The sequence below is a fragment of the Eulemur rufifrons genome, chromosome 1 (genome assembly GCF_041146395.1).
Source record: "Eulemur rufifrons isolate Redbay chromosome 1, OSU_ERuf_1, whole genome shotgun sequence".
NCBI lineage: Eukaryota > Metazoa > Chordata > Mammalia > Primates > Lemuridae > Eulemur > Eulemur rufifrons.
Window position 1 is genome coordinate 55,254,627 of NC_090983.1, and position 22,332 is coordinate 55,276,958.

General features: G+C 36.2%; 1 protein-coding gene across 2 annotated transcripts in view; it reads right to left on the reverse strand.

The window, feature by feature from the left end:
- DCAF17 (DDB1 and CUL4 associated factor 17) overlaps positions 1–22,332 on the reverse strand; it is a 39,593-nt gene that overhangs the window by 7,826 nt on the left and 9,435 nt on the right. For both annotated transcript variants that reach the window (XM_069471286.1, XM_069471275.1), the window contains exons 4-9: positions 21,652–21,788; positions 20,753–20,831; positions 17,818–17,907; positions 14,712–14,816; positions 14,310–14,415; positions 4,614–4,756 (exon numbers count right to left, since the gene is read on the reverse strand). In XM_069471286.1, coding sequence (XP_069327387.1) covers positions 4,614–4,756; positions 14,310–14,415; positions 14,712–14,816; positions 17,818–17,907; positions 20,753–20,831; positions 21,652–21,788 — 660 coding nt within the window. The remainder of the gene's footprint in view (positions 1–4,613; positions 4,757–14,309; positions 14,416–14,711; positions 14,817–17,817; positions 17,908–20,752; positions 20,832–21,651; positions 21,789–22,332) is intronic.

Genomic DNA, 22,332 nt, shown 5'->3' on the forward strand with positions numbered 1-22,332 from the left:
ATCCAAAAAACCTTACAGTTATCTGCATTTTACAGATAAGGAAACTATTAATAACACACAAAGAATAAATCATTTGCCTAATGTTTTGAAACTACTAAACAGTAGATCTGAATCCCAAGTCCGTGGACTTTTCATTATAAAACTCTGCCATAATTATGCACATGTAGCTCTCCACAATTTCTTCCTCCCTACCCCATCCCTAGCAAACTGTCTGTTAGAAGAGCTGGTAACAGAAAAATAAACATGTAACCAAACCTACAGTCTCAGACATGGGTCACATAATCTCCTTGGTTAAGTCAAATGTTAAACTCTAATGTCTGAGGAAATGGTTTAACACTACTTAGCATTTAAGGCAAAAAGAGAGATTTCATTGTAGTATATTTAGACATTAAAATGAATAAAACTCTGATATGTGATCACACACGTACACAAATGTTTTACCTTATACACAGGAGCACTGGGAACTAGCACCAGCTTGGATATATTAACTTCACTGGTTTTATCCAAGCCATTTAATTTCTTTCATTTCTCCAATGTAAAATGAAATGATACCATCTTTCCTATTTGATATTCACAAAAGTTTCGCAATATTAAGGCTTTTAAATTCTGTTAGCATATATTGACAGGCTACTATGTTCTAGGTATCACACTAGGCATTCACACCTGATGTGAATTAAACATAATCTCTGCCATCAAGAATCTTATAGTGCCGGGCGAGGTGGCTCACGCCTGTAATCCTAGCACTCTGGGAGGCTGAGGCGGGTGGATCGTTTGAGCTCAGGAGTTCGAGACCAGCCTGAGCAAGAGCGAGGACCGCCCCCCCCCCCCAGCTGTACTAAAAAGAGAAAGAAATTATATGGACAGCTAAAAATATATATAGAAAAAATTAGCCAGGCAGGGTGGCGCATGCCTGTAGTCCCAGCTACTCGGGAGGCTGAGGCAGAAGGATTGCTTGAGCCCAGGAATTTGAGGTTGCTGTGAGCTAGGCTGACGCCACAGCACTCTAGCCCGGGCAACAGAGTGAGACTCTGTCTCAAAAAAAAAAAAAAATCTTATAGTGTCGGGGGAGGCAGAAAGATAAACAAAAAATATATGGCAGTGTAAAAAACAAAGTGATTGAGCCAAGCACAGGATATTATCAAGTACCCAACTCAAGTGAACAGAATTTTGGGAGGAAAAATAGCTTGAACTGAGCCTTAAAGGATAAGCCGAAAACAGCCAGGAAGAAGAAATGACAAAATCAAAAGCACAGAAATGTTAATCCAAATAGCATGTATGTAATATAAACACGAGTAGCAGATAAAATCAAATTGAGAAGTACAGTGTCTAGCCATGGTGCTACATTGTAAGTACTCTGTACACCACAATATAAAAAATTTTAGAATTTTACATATTTTATGTATTGAATTAGTGAATGAGTTTCAATTTTTCAAGAATTTTTATGTATCCTAATTATGTCCAATAGGAATGGTGGTATTACATTTTACATATAAGAAAATTAACATAATTAAACATCTTGGTCGTAACTGTTGAAATTAATGTGTCCATGATGGTATTAGCTCCAGCTGCTCCTTTGTTTAATATAAAACATGCACACAGTATACATATCTTTCTTCAGGAGACTATTCTCTTTATTATATCTAAATATAACACACACAATATATCACCTCTCTTTATGTTAAATACTAGGCAGTTTTATTGACCAGTTCCTATAGTTTTTGTTATTTGCTCAAATGCTAGATTTTAAAGCTCAGTTTAATAAAGAAAGCCATGAGGCCGGGTACAGCAGCTCATGCCTGTAATCCCAGCACTTTGGGAGGCTGAGGTGGAAAGATCACTTGAGGCCAGTTCAAGACCAGACTGGGCAACACAGCGAGACTCCCATCCCTACAAAAAATTAAAAAATTAGCAGGGCATTGTGGTGCATGCCTGTAGTCCCAGCTACTTGGGCGGCTGAGGTAGAAGGAGCACTCAAGCCCAGGAGTTAGCAGTTACAGATGTCACTGCATCCTAGCCCAGGCAATAGAGTGAGACTCTGTTAAAAAAAAAAAAAAAAAAGAAAAGAAAACCATGAAACATTTTCTGAAATCTTAAGTTTGGCTGCTTTTGTGTTTTTGGGTTATCCATTCTTCTGACTGACAGGTGAGGAAGTTATAGGTATATATATCATAAAAGCAATGTCACTGCAATAAAACTGTCCAGAAAAAGGACTGACAACTTCCCCTGGATTTGGCAATTATTTATGAATTTGTTGAAATACATACTAGACTAAATGTTATACTTGGTTATTATAGAAGAAGAGTATGTAACAGACATGCTTGATATAGATGTTAAAGGCCATTATTTATGTATACACTCATCCGTTGGTATCTGTGAAAGATTGGTTCCAGGACCCCGCAGATACCCAAAATCCATGGATGCTCCAGTCTCTGATATAAAATGGTGTAATATTTGCATACAACCTAGGCACATCTTCCCGTACACTTTAAATCATCTCTAGATTGCTTATAATACCTAATACAATGTAAATGTTATGTAAATTGTTATATTGTACTATTTTGGCGATAAGGACAAGAAAAAAGTCTGTACATGTTACAGTACAGATGCAACCATCTGTTTTTGTTTCTGAATATTTTTGGTCTGAGATTGGTTGCATCCATGGATGTGGAACTCATGGATATAGAGAGTTGACTCATGTGCCCGTGTGTATGAAAGAATATAAATTATCAGTTCTCATATGAGAAGAGTATGTGCTAAATGTCCAGAATATCAACTGTGCAGGATTTGACTACATGCAAAGCTAAGTGAAAAAGAAATGTGACAAGTCCTGGTGGCTTAAGGATATCTACTGGCTGAGAGGTGAACAATCAAATCAAGATTTGTCACAGAAGGAAACAGATCCTAGAGAATCCTTTGTAAAAGAGAATGTTGGTGGGGCATTATTTACAGATAAGAAAGGCACATGCCTATAGTCCCAGCTACTTGGGAGGCTGAGGTGGGAGGATCGCTTAAGATCAGGATTTCCAGGCTATACTAAGCCATGATCGGGCCACTGCACTTCAGCCTGGGTGACAGAGTGAGACCCAGTCTCTTTTTTTTTTTGTTTTTGTTTTTGTTTTTTTTGTTTTGAGACAGAGTCTCACTCTGTTGCCCAGGCTAGAGTGAGTGCCGTGGCGTCAGCCTAGCTCACAGCAACCTCAAACTCCTGAGCTTAAGCGATCCTCCTGTCTCAGCCTCCCGAGTAGCTGGGACTACAGGCATGCACCACCATGCCCGGCTAATTTTTTCTATATACATTTTTAGCTGTCCATATAATTTCTTTTTATTCTTAGTAGAGATGGGGTCTCGCTCTTGCTCAGGCTGGTCTCGAACTCCTGAGCTCAAACGATCTGCCCACCTCGGCCTCCCAGAGTGCTAGGATTACAGGCGTGAGCCACCACGCCCGGCCGAGACCCAGTCTCTTAAAAAATAATAATAACATGAATAAATAAATAAACAGAATGTCACTGAGCTGGGCCAAACACAAGCTGCCACAACGTGACAAGTAAGAAAGAAAATGGAAAGCAACAGTGCTCCTACAAAAGAAAACTGGACACTATATACATTGTCTCCTGGTGGCCATGACATCAAGGGAAATAACAGACCCAAGACTGTTCTAATCTTTAGCGTGGGGAAAGGTGACCTGTGACTCTAAAAGCCACTGGAACCAACAGTGACTGAGAAAGGACCTGGAAGAGACCGGTGTGGAATAAGCTGAGCCTGCCTCAAAAATAGCAAGTCCGTCTGATATATCAAGAGGTTGCATAACAAAACTAATTAGCCATACCAAAAAAAAAAAAAAAAAAAAAAATGGAATCCTCATCCTCTGTGGACTCACTTTTTGCACAACTCCAATCACTGTACTTAATGTACTGCATCTTGTTTTTCTAAGTGTTTGCCTTCTTGGAGAATGTAAGCAACATGAGGGAAGGGAATGTGTCCTCAGCCACGTCTGACACGTGGTGGGCCCTCAATAAATGCTTATTAAATAACAAACCAATGCCTAAATTACTTACAAAAAGAAAATGAAGAAAAATGAATTCGATAGAAATTTCTGTTTTTCTATTTTACCTTGTACCGTTTCTTCCTACTCTGCCATAAATAACTTAAGAACACCCTTTAAAATTCAAAGTGTTTCAATGCTTACCCTGTGACCACCAGAGTTCTACTTGGTTCTGCTCTAGAAGGCAAATAGCAACAAATCATGTAGAAGCAGAACAAACAATACATTCCACCAGAAATTTCAGAGGCAGCCTGCACATATTCCATCAGCGATTCCTACTGTGGTGCTTGAGAAATATTTTGCATGGGACCCTTTGGTGGGAGGAAAAAAACCCTAAAATATTCCTGGTGCTCTAAGAATTTTCCAAATGTTAACGTTTTAAAATTATTTAAAATAATGTACAGAAGTGTTTGCTATATTCTCTGGATTCTTCTATATTTTAAATTATTCACAAATTATTAAAATACATTAATAAAAAAGTATTGTAGGAATGTGGACCTATTAGAGAGGTGGGGAATAAAGAATTTTTGATACAAATTGATACGAAAAAGTCTGATCCCTCATGATTTACCAAAGAGTTGTCTTTTAGGGCACAAATATGGAAAACTCCTTTTTGTTTCTTCTTATTAGGTGTGATGATGTAGTGCCAAGGATGGCCTCCAATCTGAAAAGCATTCTCCAGGGATGACACCTCAAAGAGCAGTGGTGGTGGGTCTGTAGAGATGGGAGAAAGAATTTATTAGCTTCTTTATTCTGGTGGCCTTAGACCATTCATTAACTGAATTCAACCTTTCTTTGCATGCATCATCTATGAATTTCCAATAATGAAAATATTATTAATACTATGTTCAAGAAAATAAAATATAATCAGGAAAGAGGCTTATTTGTAAAAAAAGAAAATGCTAGTAGGAAACAAATATTAGGTGTGTGGCTTGCAGGCAAGCAGAGATAAAAAGTGGGCTAAAGGTGCTTATGATGGCAAAAAATGACAAAGTACACTTAATAAAAGCAGCTATCATTTCCTGAGCATCTGCTATGTACAAGACTCTGGGTTAGATACTATTTCCAACTCTAATACCAAGCTCTTTTTTTTTTTTTTTTTTTTTGAGACAGAGTCTCGCTCTGTCACCCTGACGTCATCATAGCTTACTACAACTGCTGGGCTCAATCTTCTTGCCTCAGCCCCCCCGAGTAGCTGGAACTACAAGCATGCACCACCATACCTGGCTAATTTTTCTATTTTTGTAGACATGGGTTCTAACTCTTGCTCAGGCTGGTCTTGAACTCCTGAGCTCAAGTGATTCTCCCGCCTTGGCCTCCCAGAGAGCTAGGTTTACAGTCATGAGCAACGAAGCCCAGTCTGTGATCACAAGTTTAAGTAGAGCATAACAGATCTATTCTTAGACATATAAATGGAAGGTGTTGCAGCTTTTGAAGACCAGAATTTCTTTTGGATAGCCCTTGGGAAACACAATATGGTTTGTCTGGGTAGGTAGCTAATCTATGACTCCCTATTTACCTCTCTAACTTGAGAGTTTAATTTTTGGTTTTTGCCGGGCGCGGTGGCTCACGCCTGTAATCCTAGCTCTCTGGGAGGCCGAGGTGGGCGGATCGTTTGAGCTCAGGAGTTCGAGACCAGCCTGAGCAAGAGCGAGACCCCACCTCTAAAAATAGAAAGAAATTATATGGACAGCTAAAAATATATATAGAAAAAATTAGCCGGGCATGGTGGTGCATACCTGTAGTCCCAGCTACTCGGGAGGCTGAGACAGGAGGATCGCTTGAGCCCAGGAGTTTGAGGTTGCTGTGAGCTAGGCTGACGCCACGGCACTCACTCTAGCCTGGGCAACAGAGTGAGACTCTGTCTCAAAAAAAAAAAAACAAAAAAAAAAACAAAAAACAAACAAACAAAAAAAATTTTTGGTTTTTGAGGCCACTACTATTAGTAAAACGGTTTGTCTTAGGGAAGACCATCTGTGTAAGAGTCACAGTTTTATTATACCTCTTCATAAGGACAAGTTACTAATTAGAGCTATATACAAAAGAAAAACAAGTACATTTGTTTATGGTGAAAGGTGACCTGTGACTCTAAAAGTACACCTGACCCTTAAACAACAGGAGTAGGGATTAGGGTCAACAACCCCCTGTGCAGTTGAAAATTCACATATAACTTTTGACTCCTCCAAAACTGAACTACTAATAGCCTACTGTTGACTGTAAGCCTTACCAATAACATAAATAGACTAGTATCTATACATATTTTATACGTTCATGACATATCTAACTTTTTATTAATTTTTTTGACACTTCTAGGCTATGCAATTCATCTGTAAGTTTTTTCAAATTCTGGCAAATCTCCAAAAAATTTTCCAATATATTTATTGAAAAAAAATCCACATATGAGTAGATCGTGCAGTTCAAACCTGTGTTGTTCAAGGGTCAACTGTAATGAAAAGAGGTTTATGAACTGATAATCTTGAGTCGAGAAAAAGAAATATATAAAATATATTTAAAGTGCTTACTTTTTTTTTTTTTACCTTTTATGAAAAGGCTAATATCTTTAATATACAAAGGTCTTTTTAAGCAATAAGAAAAATATAAACACCCCAAAAGAAAAATGGGCAAAGTGCATGTGTTGGTAAATTATGAAAGAAATACAAATACATCATGTGATAATATGGTGGCTACCATATGACAACACATGAAGAAAAGAATTACAGAAAGAAAAAGATATAACTAGAGTTTGAATTTGGGGTTAAAATTTAATTAGGTATGTTATAGGGAATGTAAAATAGGAATTCAAAATAGAAAAAACAATCAATACAGATGTATTAAAATAGAAATACTTTTCCCAGTAGTTGTTAAAAATGATGCAAGAGTAGCAGCAAGACTCTGCCCACAACTTTGAAGTGTCCTGCCAACACTCCCAAGAGCCCTAATTTTGATCTCGAATACTATTCTCAATGAAAAAGGCCTACAAAGTCTCAGAGAGTAGGTGATTCCATGTTTTGTGGAGAGTAAATTTAAGGATGAATTGGGACTATCCTGTTGTTGCTAGAAAGCAAGGATGTTTACAAAGGTATCAGAGGGTAGTGTTAAAAGAATAGGAGAGCCAGCAAAAGGGGCTTCTACTGGCTAGACTGTAAAAAAAGAAAATAATGATTATGATTAGTTAGAATACTTTGAGTCTGTGATAGGTCAAACAATAACAATTCAAAGGAGAGTTTTAACATAAAGTATAAAAAATGATTGTTGTATTGTTTATCAAAGAAGGGCTATAGCAGTAAAAGGATATGATTTTTCTATAATTTTTAAATGTAGGAGATAATTAACCTTATGTATTTTTCCTACTATTTTGCTACTTATTTCCTACTAAATAAGTGTTTATTGAAAAAATTTAGATGTGTGTTAAGTAAAATTACAAGGTACAGAACAGAGTATATAATATACTACACTTGGTATAAGAAAGAAGACAATATTTAAAGTATACATACACACATTTGCTTATTTTTGCACAAAGAACACAACACAAAGATAAACCAGAAACTTACAGGGGCAGATGTGAGATGAAGAGTGGGAAGTAACAAGACATAAGGGCTAGACTTGGAAGCAAAATTTCTGAGTATATCTTTTTACATAGTTTTGACCTTTCAACTATTTAATACATACATATTCCACAACTTCAAGAATAAAATCAAAAGGAAAAAATGCAAACCTCTAAATTAAAAAGAAATTGAAACAAATGAGCCTAATTATATCACACTGGTAACTTAATCTACAGAAAAATGATTTCAAATTACCTTTGAACACATAACTCTGGGTATGCACTTACTGGGCTGTATATTAAAGAGAAAAGGAACTGCAGAGAAATACTAATCTTCAGACTCCATATTTCACAGTTTTTTAGTAGTAACACTGCTACTATAATTTTAAAACTATCACATGTATACTTAAGGATAAAGTTTTATTAGGAGGCAGGAAGTTCAGTGTGAGTTAAAAGAAATACAAATATAAAATCAAAAAAGAATGGTTAGACTTAGAAATACGAAAATGAACTAATGAATTATTGTTCAAATATGATTCCCCAGCTCTGTTCCTTCAAAGGGCCTAAAAGTAAAGGCCCCCAATTGCAATGAATACAACTAGATCTTGGTCTCTGTTATGGGTTGCATTGTATCTCCCCAAAAGATATGTTGGAAGTCCTAATCCCCCATACCTGTGAATGTAACTTTATTTGAAGATAGGGTCTTTGCACATATAATCAAGTTAAGATGAAGTCACACTGGATTAGGGGAGGACCTAAATTTTGTGACTGTTATTCTTATAAGGAGAAAGAGATTTGAAGACACAGAGGGAGAAAGGCCATATAAAGAGAGGTAGAGATTGGAGTTATGCTGCCACAAGCCAAGGAACATCAAGGATTGCTAGCAACCACCAGAAGCTAGAAGAGGCAAGGAAGGATTCTTTCCTAGAGCCTTCAGAGGGTGGCTGGCTCTGTTAGCACCTTGATTTTGGACTTCTAGCCTCCAGAACTGTAAGAGAATAAACTTCTGTTGTTTAAACCTACCCAGTTTGTGGTGGTACAACAACCCTAGGACTGTGGTCCCCAACCTCAGGGCCATGGACTGGTATCGGTCTATGGGCTGTTAGGAACAGGGCTGCACAGCAGGAGGTGAGCGGAGTGGTAAGCAAGGAAGCTTCATCTGTATTTACAGCAGCTCCCCATCACTCACATCACTACATAAGCTCCGCCTCCTGTCAGATCAGCAGCAGCATTAGATTGTCATAGGAGCGTAAACCCTACTGAAAACTATGCATGTGAAGGATCTAGGCTGCGTGTTCCTTATGAGAATCTAACATCTGATGACCTGAAGTGGAGCTGAGGCACGGATGTTAGCGCTAGGGAGTGGCTGCAAATACAGATTATCATCAGCAGAGAGGTTTGACTGCACAATAAATGTAATGCGCTTGAATCATCCCAAAACCATCCCCCCCATACCCTGCTCCCATCCATGGAAAAACTGTCTTCCATGAAACCAGTCCCTGGTGCCAAAAAGGTTGGAGACCACTGCTCTAGGAAACTGATAATCTCCAATGATGCTTCTTACTAAAATAGCTCCTTGTCGGATCTGGGACAAAGAAAGTAAAAGATAATCTTGGGACACATTATTATTTCAGAAAGCAAGGAAATTCTCCAAGACAACTGGGATATGTTGAAATGGAGTTCTTGTTGGACAATTTGAACATCACTAAGAATAATGACTATTACCATACATTGGACAAATAAAAATCCATAAGCCTACTGTGTTTATATTTGTGGTTTACCTATAAAATACTGTGCTATCATTGAAAGTGACTATTATACCAACTCCTTGCTCTGAATATTGGCAATTAAAGGGAAGAAATAAACATTTACCTGGACTTTTTAGAAGGAGTTCATCCCTAGTTGGTGAATTTTTTTTTTTTTTTTTTTTTGAGACAGAGTCTCACTCTGTTGCTCTAATTATAGTGTCATGGCATTAGCCTAGCTAACAGCAACCTCAAACTCCTGGGCTGAAGTGATCCTCCTGCCTCAGCCTCCAGAGTAGCTGGGACCACAAGCATGTCATGACGCCCCACTAATTTTTCTATTTTTAGTAGAGATGGCATCTTGCTCTTGCTCAGGCTGGTCTCAAACTCCTGAGCTAAAGCAATCCTCCCACCTCAGCCTCCCACAGTGCTAGGATTACAGGTGTGAGCCACCGTGCCTGGCCTAATGTTTTAAAATGCTGGCTCTTAAAGGTAAAAGGAATGACAGAATTTTTAAAACTGCCATTCTGCAACCCATATGACATAATTGACTCTAATGGTTACAGGAAGATTCTTGTACTAATTATAATTACAGAAAATTAGAAATAACCTAAATGTCCAAAGTAGGGAATTGGTTAAGTCAATTATAGTTCATTCATAAAACAGCTTATAAATTCCTTCACACCTCAAGAATATGCACACACATACACACAGAAACACTTTTTGGCATAGGTAATACAAACAGTACATTTAAAAAGTATCAGATGACATACAAGGTCTGTCTGGAATGTATCCAGCCATTGTCAATATAACGAGAATGGTTTGTGTGACCTCGATGTAACCTGGCAGCCAAGGAGAATGGACGGGGATGCGCGTGCATAAACGATGACGCCTTCTCTGTACTAGTCAGTGGGGCGCTAGACACCACTGAGTGACCATGTATACTATGTGGCCGTCACATTCAAAATGACTGAGCGAGTAGAGCAACAAAGTCACATCAAATTTTGTGTTAAGCTTGAACATTCCTCCGCAGAAACTATTTGGATAATTCACAAGGCTTTTGGGGACAACACAACGCGTGCAGTGCAAATGAAAGTGTGGCACAATTGCTTCAAAGATGGTCGAGAATCTGTTGAAAGTGAGCCACATTCTAGAAGGCCTGCAACAAGCAGAACACCTGAGAATAAACGTGTATGGGTGAGGTTAAGAAACGCTGGGAGAACTGTGTGAGGTCTCAAGGTGCCTACTTTGAAGGGGACTGAGGCATCATTATTCTGTGTACAATGTTTCTTGTATTTTGTATTGTCTTTAATAATTTCTCTATTTTTCATGCTACATGGCTGCATACTTCCCTGGAAGACCTCATAATGAAAACTAAGTTTTCCTTTCATCTGTGTCTCCTCAGAGGTAACTACTATTTATCAAGTTTTTGTGTGTCCTTCCAGATATCCCAAGCAAATCCAAAAGCATATGATTGTATATAAATCTTTAATATTTAAGTATGAATATTTTACACAAATGAAGCTTTTCCCATACAGTTTTGTACCCATTTTTTTCACTTAATAATACATCTTGGAATTATTCTCAACCAGTGCAAAAAAAATTCCTTTCTTTTTAATAATTTAAAAATTAAATTTATGATACAGCCATAAAATGAAATAATATTAGTATCACTTACCAATGTACTCATTGTTTCAATCTTTTGCTATTAGAAACAATGTTTTAATTCTACACTTATCATTTTCTACACATGAATATGTCTGGGATAAATTCCTAGTAGTGGTATTGCAGGGCTCAAGGAGTTCATGCATTTAAAATTTTGATACATATGGACAAAATGTCATATTGACAAATTGTTGGGGGCCATAAAGGGCCTCCCAGATAAATGAAAGTGCCTCTTTTATACTTTCACCAACCATGTTATAACAAAAGTTCTAACTTTTAGATATTTGAGAATCTGAAAAGATGTATTTTACCATAATTTTAATTTTAATTTCTATTAACAGTGACATTGAGCTTTGCATTCCCCTAACTAAAAGCCATTTATGGCTGGGGGTGGTGGCTCACATGTGTAACCCCAGCACTTTGGGAGGTCGAGTAGGGAGGATTACTTGAGGACAGGAGTTCAAGACCAGCCTAAGCAAAATAAAGAGACCCCTGTCTCTACAAAAAGATAAAAAAATTAGCTGGGTGTGGTGGCGCACTTCTGTAGTGCCAGCTACTTAGGAGGCTGACGCAGGAGGATTGTTTGAGCTGAGCAGTTTGAAGTTGCCACTGCATTCTAGGCCAGGTGACAGAGTAAAGCCCTGTCTCAAAAAGAAAAAGAAAAGAAAACAAAAGAAAAGCCATTTATATTTCCTTTTCTTCTGAACAATATCCTTTGATCATTTTTAAATTGTGTTGTCATTCTTTTCCATATTGGTCTATAGAACCCTTTATATATCAAGGAAATTATCCCTTTATAGTATGTTTTGTAAATATGTCCCATTTGTTATTTGAGTTGGTTTATGTGTTTCACCATGCAGAATTTTATTTTTAATGTAATCAAATTTATCAATCTATTCTTTTATGGTTTTGGGTTTTGTGTCATACTTAAAAAGGCTTTCCCCACTCTAAGATAAAAAGATTCTCCCATGTTTTTTTCTAGACTTTCAAATCTTTTATCCACCTCTTATTCACTTTGATGTAAAGAGTAATATAGGACTCCAACTTTATTGTTTTCACAAGACCAATCTGTTAAACAGTCTAGATGGAAATTAATACTCATATTAACATTAAAAACTGGGTTAGGCTACAGAGACATGTGACAACATGAAATGAATCTCAAAAATAATATCCTGAAGAAGCCAGATGAAAAGGTATATACCATATGATTCTATTAATGTAAAACTCTAAAATATATAATCTAGAGTAAAAGAAAGGAAATCACTGATGCCTAGAGCTGGGATGACGGGGAATTGACTGGGAACAGCACAGGGGAACTTTTTGGGATAATGAAAAGATTCTAAATCTTGATCGTGGTGGTGTTTCATGGGTGTGTACATTTGACAAAACAAACTTTACAGTTAAAATGGGTGCAGTTAATTACATGTAAATTATAGCTCAATAGAGTCGATTTTTTAAAAAGCTAGTTATGAAAGAGCACTTATTGAATGACTCTGTCTTGGCTTTAAACTTATAGAAATATACACAGTATAAAATTAGGAAAAAAACTCACCAAGGTGGTAACAGTTAACTCATGTAAGAGGACTGCGAGTGTTTTAAATGTTCTCTTTTGTTTATCTTTATTCCCTAATTTTTCTGTGATGAAAAGGAACTGCTTTTGTACTAAGAAAAAAGTTATTTAAAGTTAAAATAGGTATTACTTTGTATAGACCTTACTCACATTGAAAAACAAATTTGGAGAAATGAATGAAATTTCAGTCTCTACAGTCTGAAATAAACACTCAATGCTTCCAATACAACATGCTACTTTTCTTAGCCAAACATCCACAAATCACTGAATTATGTTGTTTTACAATGACAAATGATTTTATAGATTGTGTTTTCAAACATTATTATTTTAAAGTTAAAAAATGTGAGGCCCAGAGAGGTTAAGTAATTTGCCCACTATCATACCACTAGTTAGTAGTAGAGTTTTACTCTTACTAGTAGCAGACTAAAATTCTGATCCAAAACCTAGTCTTATTTTTTTATAAACAGGACCAAAACCACAGCACAATCCTTTAGGCTCTACGTGCTTTATCACCTTTATTCTTTGTTTTACTCACTTATTCTCTACATTTCAATATTTCATGCTATCATTTTGGGAAACTCTTTCCAAAATAACCCATTCTAGTTACCACTAGAGCACGTAGTTTTAAAATTCTTAACAGATTTCTGCTAGTGTATCTGTATTTAATATGAGAGGTATTCCTGGAGCTGAGTTTTCATAAAACTGCCTAATTCAGCTTGTCAAAGGCATCTAAAAACTTGAGTAATTTTTAAAATACTTATTTTGAACTGCAAGGACAAGTATTGTATTGAACTCTCTCAGTAGTTTCTATAATTTGTCATTTACTGCTAAAAACATTTTTTTTCTTTCCAACAATTACATCTTTCATTTCTGTTTCTTGATCTGTTGATAATATAACATAAAATGAAAATGGTAGAAAAAATTCTTGTCTTATTCTGCATATATTAGAAAAACCTCCGAGTTTCACCAAAAAATATAATTCTTATTGGTTGGAAATTAAAGAAAATGTCCTCAACATGAAAGAAATGACTCTTATGAACTAAGAATAAAGATAAATCGATATTAGGATAATAAAACATATTTTTCTTTTAATTTACTCATGTAATTTTTATATCTATTATATTTGCAAACATTGAGCCATCCTTGGATTCCTGAGATGAGCTCTGAATAGTCACGGTTTATTTCTTTTAATACCCTGCTGACTTTGAGTCATTGTTGATTTCTTTTTTAATAAACTGAACTTGATGAGCTAATTAAATATAGAACATTTTTACTATATTTATAGAATTGTATATAATTCTCTTTTTTGTGCTCTGTCAATAAGTAAGTCTACTGGGAAGTTTTCTCTGTGTCTAAGCTCTGTCTATGTTCAAATGGCACAGTAATAGTATTTTCCTTGGAAAATACCTTTCTTAGAGATGGGCAAATTTCTCAGAATTGCAAAATATTAAGTTTTAAGAGAGCTAAGATGGTATCATTTGCTGCAACTCATCACTTTGAGGGTAAGGAAATCAAGAATCAGAAGGGGAAAGTGACTTGCCAAAGGTCTCCTTAGGCCTTCAGTTCAGTGATAACTGATAGATTTTTCTTGACACTTATTCAATAGCAAGAAATATGCTGTATAGGAGTAAAATGATTTGAGCTTATTAACAAATGAGCAAAACATTTGGATGATTATAATTAATAACTATTTATATGAGTGCTTACTTTTTAAGGTGAAAAAATACTATAGAGTAGCCATACCTGTGATTTTAATATTACAAGGAATGCCAAAAGGAGCCTCTCCTACAGTTCCAGTAGTCCCACCCCATCTGCATGCACACCCTAAGTCAAGTTTCTGTTGCATGAACTAAAAACAAAACAAAACAAAAATGGTGGCTTTAGCACCTATTTATTTGCTGTCTAAAGAGAAAAAAAGTAAAATTCACATGTATATTACAGAGAAAATGTCTTTATTCAAGGGCCTTTCTGTTTATCTTCCCCTCCCCTCTTTTAAAGGTTACTTTGTCTTTCTGCATTTCTATAGTTTTATAGAGTTGAAATCTACACAAATGCCTAACTCTAAAAGGAGCTCATTTAAAAAAAAAAAAATCATAGTCCAAACCTCATGCTAATTATAACACAGCAAATTTCAGTTTTCTCTACCTGTTCAGTGATGGTTTGGAAACTGTACAGTCTGACCAGTCCCGAGCTGTACATCACAATCAGTATTCCATGAGACAAGGTAGCATCTGTAACATTCCCGAAAATCTGGGGGGAAAGGCATATATCACCTGAGAAAAGACCATAAGGCCAATACTCTGAGCATTCACAGCAGTTTGTACTCTTGCTTAATATTCAGGTCACCACTACAACACTGATGCCTAGCATTAAAAATTATAATTTAGCGACTTGAGGTTAAGGTGTTATTAGAGGTAAGCAGTAAGCCACTGGATTTTCAGACTGGAACACTAATGAAAGTTTAGCAAATACCCTTCAAAATGATGCACCAGCATTCATTTGCTTCATAGCTTTGTCAATATCTAGTAATAACAAATCCTATTCCTGATGGCATATACTGAGGCCATGCAATTTTAAATGTTTAATTTACCATGCATATCCTGCCAGGAACCCATTCTTTATGCAAGCATGCTCTTTAAAAGAGGTAATTTTTCAGCTAATTAAGAGTGAAAAAATTGGACGTACGAAAGTAATTATAAGAGAAACAGTCAAATCCAAAATTTTATCATTACCTTGTCCTTTAAATCTCTAATACTGTTTGATTTTTTTTTTTTTAGTCATATAAAATCCAAACATGGGCCGGGCGCGGTGGCTCACGCCTGTAATCCTAGCACTCTGGGAGGCCGAGGCGGGTGGATCGCTCAAGGTCAGGAGTTCGAGACCAGCCTGAGCAAGAGCGAGACCCCGTCTCTACTAAAAATAGAAGGAAATTATCTGGCCAACTAAAATATATATAGAAAAAAAAAATTAGCCGGGCATGGTGGCACATGCCTGTAGTCCCAGCTACTCGGGAGGCTGAGGCGGTAGGATCGCTTAAGCCCAGGAGTTTGAGGTTGCTGTGAGCTAGGCTGATGCCACGGCACTCACTCTAGCCTGGGCAACAAAGCGAGACTCTGTCTCAAAAAAAAAAAAAAAAAAAAAAAAAAAAATCCAAACATGTTAAAAAACAAACACCTACAAGGACACTTATTGGCTCATTGTTTGTCCCCTTTTTTTTCTTTTTTCTGAGACAGGGCCTTGCTCTATCGCCCAGGCTAGAGTGCAGTGGTGTCATCATATCTCACTGCAACCTCAAACGCCTGGGCTAAAGCAATCCTTCTGCCTCAGTCCTGAGAAGCTAGAACTACAGGCACGTGCCACCATGCCCAGCCAATTTTTTGTATTTTTTGTAGAGACGGGGGTCTCACTCTTGCTCAGGCTGGTCTCAAACTCATGGCCTAAAGCGATCCTCCCACCTCAGCCTCTCAGAGTGCTAGGATTACAGGCCTGAGCCACTGTGCCCGGCCATGTTTGTCCCCTTTCTGTTTCTGTTCTATGCACTGAATCCCGTCATGTTTCCACTCACAGATAAGAACTTGATTCTTTGCCTATTTTAATATTGAACAAAAGCCAACATAGGTAAATATCATAGCAATAAAAGAACAACTAGAAATAAGGTGAAAATGTTTTATTTCTACTCAAAATAGGTTGCTTAGTGATTTACCACCTCAATTAATAGCTTAAAGTATTATATTATACATTCTAAACCTGGCCCTTGTATAGTCTTATGCATGTTAAGTGAAAGATATATTTCAATCCCAAGTAACCATAATCAAAACCAATCTCAGATAATTACCCTGAACATATAGGAATAAATAGAAACAACTTATGACTTTGCTAAGTGCTCATTCCTGTTGTAACTGTAATAAGCATATGTAATTACTTAATCCACAAGCACAAAGAGAACGATTAAATTATGAGTTGTACTTCTTTGACATCTCTTAGAAGGATAATTATGGTTTGCCTTCATGTTGACTAGCTCATGACTTTTTAATTCACTGATCCTGGTTCCCAAATTTGAAAAGAAGGACTTGTATAATTCAAACATATTTTTAAATGAGTGCTATTATAAAGTAGCCACTGTTTTAAAACTTGGTTAACATACCTAATATTACTCTTCAGCCTTCATGCAGTTTAGTATATTATTCTTACATAATATAAAATTTTAATACATTCAACTTGATTGCTAATGAACATTAGTGGGCCCTCAAGATCTTCTCCTCTACAATATTTCAGGTGCTTAATTAAAGACTATTAGAATAGCCCAATAAATAACTATTCATTCAGAGTAAGTAACAATTTTTTTTAAAGTAGAATGCTATTGATTCTTTTACGGAAGGGAAATTTGCCCCTTCTTTCCTTCCGTGTAACTGTGATGTACATCAAGAACAATAGCCAAAACCAAACCCAAAACTAAGTGAGTTGGAAAATTCACATATTTAATTATAAGACTTGTTTACATATCTTAAAGCAAGTTTTAGATCTACACTTTGCCATGAAAATGAGACTTTTCTTTTCTTTTTTTTTTTTTGAGAGAGTCTCACTCTGTTGCCCGGGCTAGAGTGCTGTGGCATCAGCCTAGCTCACGGCAACCTCAAACTCCTGGACTCAAGCAATCCTCCTGCCTCAGCCTCCCGAGTAGCTGGAATTACAGGCATGTGCCACCAGGCCGGCTAATTTTTTCTATATATTTTTAGTTGTCCAGCTAATTTCTTTCTATTTTTAGTAGAGACGGAGTCTTGCTCTTGCTCAGGCTGGTCTTGAACTCCTGAGCTCAAACGACCCTCCCGCCTCGGACTCCCAGAGTGCTAGGATTATAGGCGTGAGCCACCATGCCCAGCCAAAATGAGATGTTTTGTTGAAACTTTTCATCTTCCTTTAATGATCATTTTTAACAAGCTTTAGAATATTCCCTCTAAAAAAATACCTTACTTATTTTGTTATTTTATAAAATAGTTTGTTAATGACCACAGGCATCCAACACTACCCACTTGAGAGGCATAAAAACATGCAGAAAGGTTGAGGTATAATTAGCTCTCTTCCCAAGTCAAATGTTCTTCACGTATTGTGTTACAAAATAAACCAGGTCAGCGAACTTTTACAATCAAGAGAACATTCCCAATCAAAACACCTAATAAATAATTAAATGGTAACATTACGTATTATTGTCAATAAAACTAATATTGCAATTAAATAAAAAATGAGTTCTTACCTTTTTGTTGATCTCTAGAATCCCTACAAGAGAAAAAGGCAGAACTCGAAACACTGCAAGGTACAGCAGAATAGGTTGTTGAACGCCTGCCTAGAAGGAAAGACTGCAAAGTTACTTAAACAGGAAGGCAAACACATTCAACTATGTCCACTAAACCTTCAATCCTTCAGACACATGCGATAAACACACACACAAATCTACAAAAATAAACATAACAGTAAAGATTTCTTAGCAACAAAATACCATGCGTTTATAGTGTAAACTGGAATTCTAGCAATAAAAAGGCTAACTGAAAAACAGTTATCATAGTAACATTGTTTGAAACTAGTGTTGCACTGACACTTCTATAGGAAATGAGAAAAAATATCAACAATGAAAGTTTGAGTGATGTCTCTGCTTCAAGAGGATAGCTCCCTTACTTTGAAGAACAAGATCCAGTGAATTTCTTTCCACTACAAAATGTAAAATAATCTATTGTACTTCTTCAGTACAGGCTTCAAGGGAATTTCCTCAATTTGTGGTAGGCAAAGGAGTCTGCCCCATCACAGCCAGTCTCTGCCTCAATAGAACCTTTGAAGCTGGGACATCAAGACCACCAATCAAAACTGCCATAACTAAAAGTTACAAAACAAACAAACAACAAACAAAAAAATAGATTATAATGTTTAAAGCCCAAAGGATTCTCCCTTTGAAAGGGATAAATTTTTATTAAACTAAGATCTTCAAGATGTAAATCAGGCTCCCTCCTTATTCCTAAAACCCAGAGGAAAGGTATAGTTTGTATATCCCAACCAAGAGCTACTGGTTATTGGCTAGAGATTGTGGGAAAGTGGTCTAGAATGCAGAAATACTGACAAGACTTTTATCAATATTACTACATGACAGTAAATGAAAACATTTATATATGGTACTCTATAGAATTAGACTTCAGTTTTTGCTCTTTAGAAATTTAAATTCTTAACAAATGTACATTAGACAAGATACTTTTAGAATTCTCATAAAATGTTTTTTTGAGACAAGGTCTCATTCTGCCACCCAGGCTGGAGTGCAGTGGCATCATCATAGCTCACTGCAGCCTCGAACTCCTGGCCTCAAATGATCCTCCTGCCTTGGCCTCCCAAAGTTCTGGAATTACAGGTGTGAACCACTGCACCAGCTTTCATAAAATGTTTTGCTACTTTGCTATATTACTTCATTTTTGTGATTTTTCCTTTACCAAAGTGGAGAGGGCAATATAGTGAGAGTATAAGGAGAGAAATATTAATAGAGAGAAAGCATCTCTTTTTCTTAGATTGTCATACTTAGTAAATCAGGAAAAGGGTGAGGAAATTCCAATAAAAAGCATGCAGTTATGTTATTAATGAGGCTAGAGAGGATACAGTAAAAGGGTAGAAAAATATTTAGATAACCATAAGAAGTAAGTAGAAATAGCCAAAAAATAGTTCACTTGGCTTCAGTAGGATACAGAAAGAACAGACAAGGGAGATGAGAGAGGAAGGAAAAGCAGTTTACTGGCCCAGAGTGGATGGGAATACACTGGAGGGTTAACAAGGAAATGCTTTATGTGTTTACCTAAGTAAGGTAAAATTAGAGAAACTACTTAATTTTTTTTTTCTTAAAAAGCACCCTAGAATTCTATATAAACTTTACCTGCCAGTCAGTGTTACAAAAATTTCAAGAAAGGGTAGTATGGTATAGTACATAAGAGCAAGGACTCTGGAACTAGGTTGTCTGAATTTGAGTGTAGTTTCTACCCCTTACCAGCATTATAACTTTGGGTAAGTTATTTAACCTCTCTGGGTCTCATTCTCTTCATCTGTAAAATGGGATAATAATACTAACTACCATAAGGGGTGTGCTGAAGATTAAAGAAGTTGATACAGATAAAGGACTCAGAACAGTGCTTGGCTGTTTTATAATACTGAGAAAACGCTAACAAGTTAAAAATGATAAAGAACTAGAACATAGGTTCTGCCAAGAGGAGATGGAAAATAAGCGTTTGTTTTTCTAGATGCCTTGAAGTATGAAGAAATAGAAAACCTCTAATAGCAGTCTGTATTTATTTTTTTTAAAGTGCTCAATAAATGCTTTCTATAGTATTTCCCCATAAGTCACCAACAGGAATAAAATAAATTTCTTTTCTTTTCTTTTCAAGAGACAAGATCTTGCTCTGCTGCCCAGGCTGGAGTTCAGTGGCATCACTGTAGCTCACTATAACCTTGAACTCCTGGATTCAAGCAATCCTCCCGCCTCAGCCTCCCAAGGAGGTGGGACTACAGGTGTGCACCACCATGCCCAGCTAAAATAAGTTGTTTTGTTTTTTTTAATTTTTATTTTTTTTGAGACAAAGTCTCACTTTGTTGCCTGGGCTAGAGCGCTGTGGCATCAGCCTAGCTCACAGCAACCTCAAACTCCTGGGCTCAAGTGATTCTCCACCTCAACCTCAAGCTGGGACTAGGGTCTTGCTCTTGCTCAGGCTGGTCTCATGAGCTCAAGCGATCCTCTCACCCTGGCCTCTCAGAGTGCTCGGATTACAGGTCTGAGCCACTGCGCCTGGTCTAAAATAAGTTTCTTGATGCAAATTTCTAGGCTCTACTTTATAAAGTATAGTAAATCCTGGGTAATTTTTTTAAAAAAAGAGAGAAAATCTTTGGGTTTTTTTTTTTGAGATGGAGTCTTGCTGTGTTGCCCAGGCTGGTCTTGAGTAAATCTTCTGCCTCAGCCTTCCAAGTAGCTGGGAGTACAGGTGTGAAATCATTTTTACTGGTGAAAATCATTTTAATAACATGCTTCACGAAAAAAAAAATCTAGCTAGCAACTTTTATAACATGATTTAGAAATCAAAGATCACTGATTTGTTCTTTCATGACAAATCTGCAGACAAGTGTCTATGGAAATACATTCTTCATTTTATTGAATGTTTAAAGACACATACCTGCCGGGCCGCTGCTGAGCCTTTGTTCTGAGCTGATTTGACTGCAATGACTTCTTGAGGAGTGTCCCAGCTCAGGTATCTTAAAAGAATGAAGGGAAGTTTATTCATTTGTGTCAGTTTCCTTATACTTAAAATCGAAATATCACAGATATTTTATAAGTAAACAGTTTTAAGTTAAATTATAAAAGCAAAGTAATCTATTTAAAAAAAATAAATAGCTAAAATAATCTTCCCCATATCCCTATATGGATCTATCCCTATTTTAAAAAAATATATACACACATAAAAATTTTAATCTTCCTAGAGTCTTGATGAATAAAAATTGTTTTTGATCTATGACTACTCAAAACTTAGAAAATAAAATAACCCCATTTCTACTTTAAAATGGAAGCTATAATATAAAAAGCACTAAAAATGTTACTTTCACACTTTCCATGCACAAATTCACTTCAAAAATTTGTATCAAATTTAGTTAAAATAACAGTTCTTGGGTTGTACGAGGCAGATAATTTAACTGAAATAGGTTAGTCTTCAGGAAAACCCGACAGAAAGTACATCCTGTATAGAAAATACTATTTGGGACTAAAGGCATGTACCTGTATTTTCTTCTGTTTTTGTAGAAGGAATAAAACAGGGAATTTTTTTTTTTTAAAGTTTATCTGCCAACCACTTTAGGTTATTTACTTATTAGGGATATAAAAATAAATGATAGAAGGTCTCTATCCTCAGATCTTCAAATGTAATCATAAGAGGAGAAAAAGAGAAAAGGTTTATAAATTTAGATCTGAGTATATACACTGGAAAACTGGGGTGGGGATAGAGGGAAACTTAAAATTTCCTGGGCCACAAGTTTCAAATTTTTATCATACAATCTTGAATAGTAAACTCACAGTTAATACCTGAATTTGCAATAAGAAGCAAGATATATTTTCTCAAGGACTTTTCCTGTAGTTGCTGATATACGAAGTAGCCAATTATGAGCAGTCAGTGCTATGAGTGAGGACTTATAATCAGACCGATTGGGAAGTACTTCCCCCTAAAAAAAAGAAATGAGATGTAAAAATGAAACTGGCCATGAACAATTTGCAGTAATCAATGTCCAAAGAAAATAGGTAAATACTTAAATAGTCAAATAAGTAAACCAAAGAAGAAATATTAAATGTACAAATAGAGAATGAACACAAGGAAAGATAAGATTGCAGGTAATTATTTTCATACTAACTTACTGAGTTTATTCACACAAAGCACTTATTGCCTAAAGTAATTTATTAGTATTTGTTATTATTTATTATTAAGTATTCAAATATTAGCCAATCATAACAATAGTAGGAGTGTTAACAGTGATTTTGCTCATACAATAACAACAGCTCTTAAAATCATTTATAATAGCATTGTAATTAAGAATCCTCAGCTAGAATAGACATTCACATTGTCCCCTTTTTTCTTTACTACAAGACTTGTTTTCCTTCAGATGGAAGTCAAAATGGCAAAGTGCAAATTACCCCATTATTCATTGTGGTTATGATCTAACCTCAAATGAAAAGCTAGAATTCAGAATCAAAGAAGCTAAAGAACAGAAG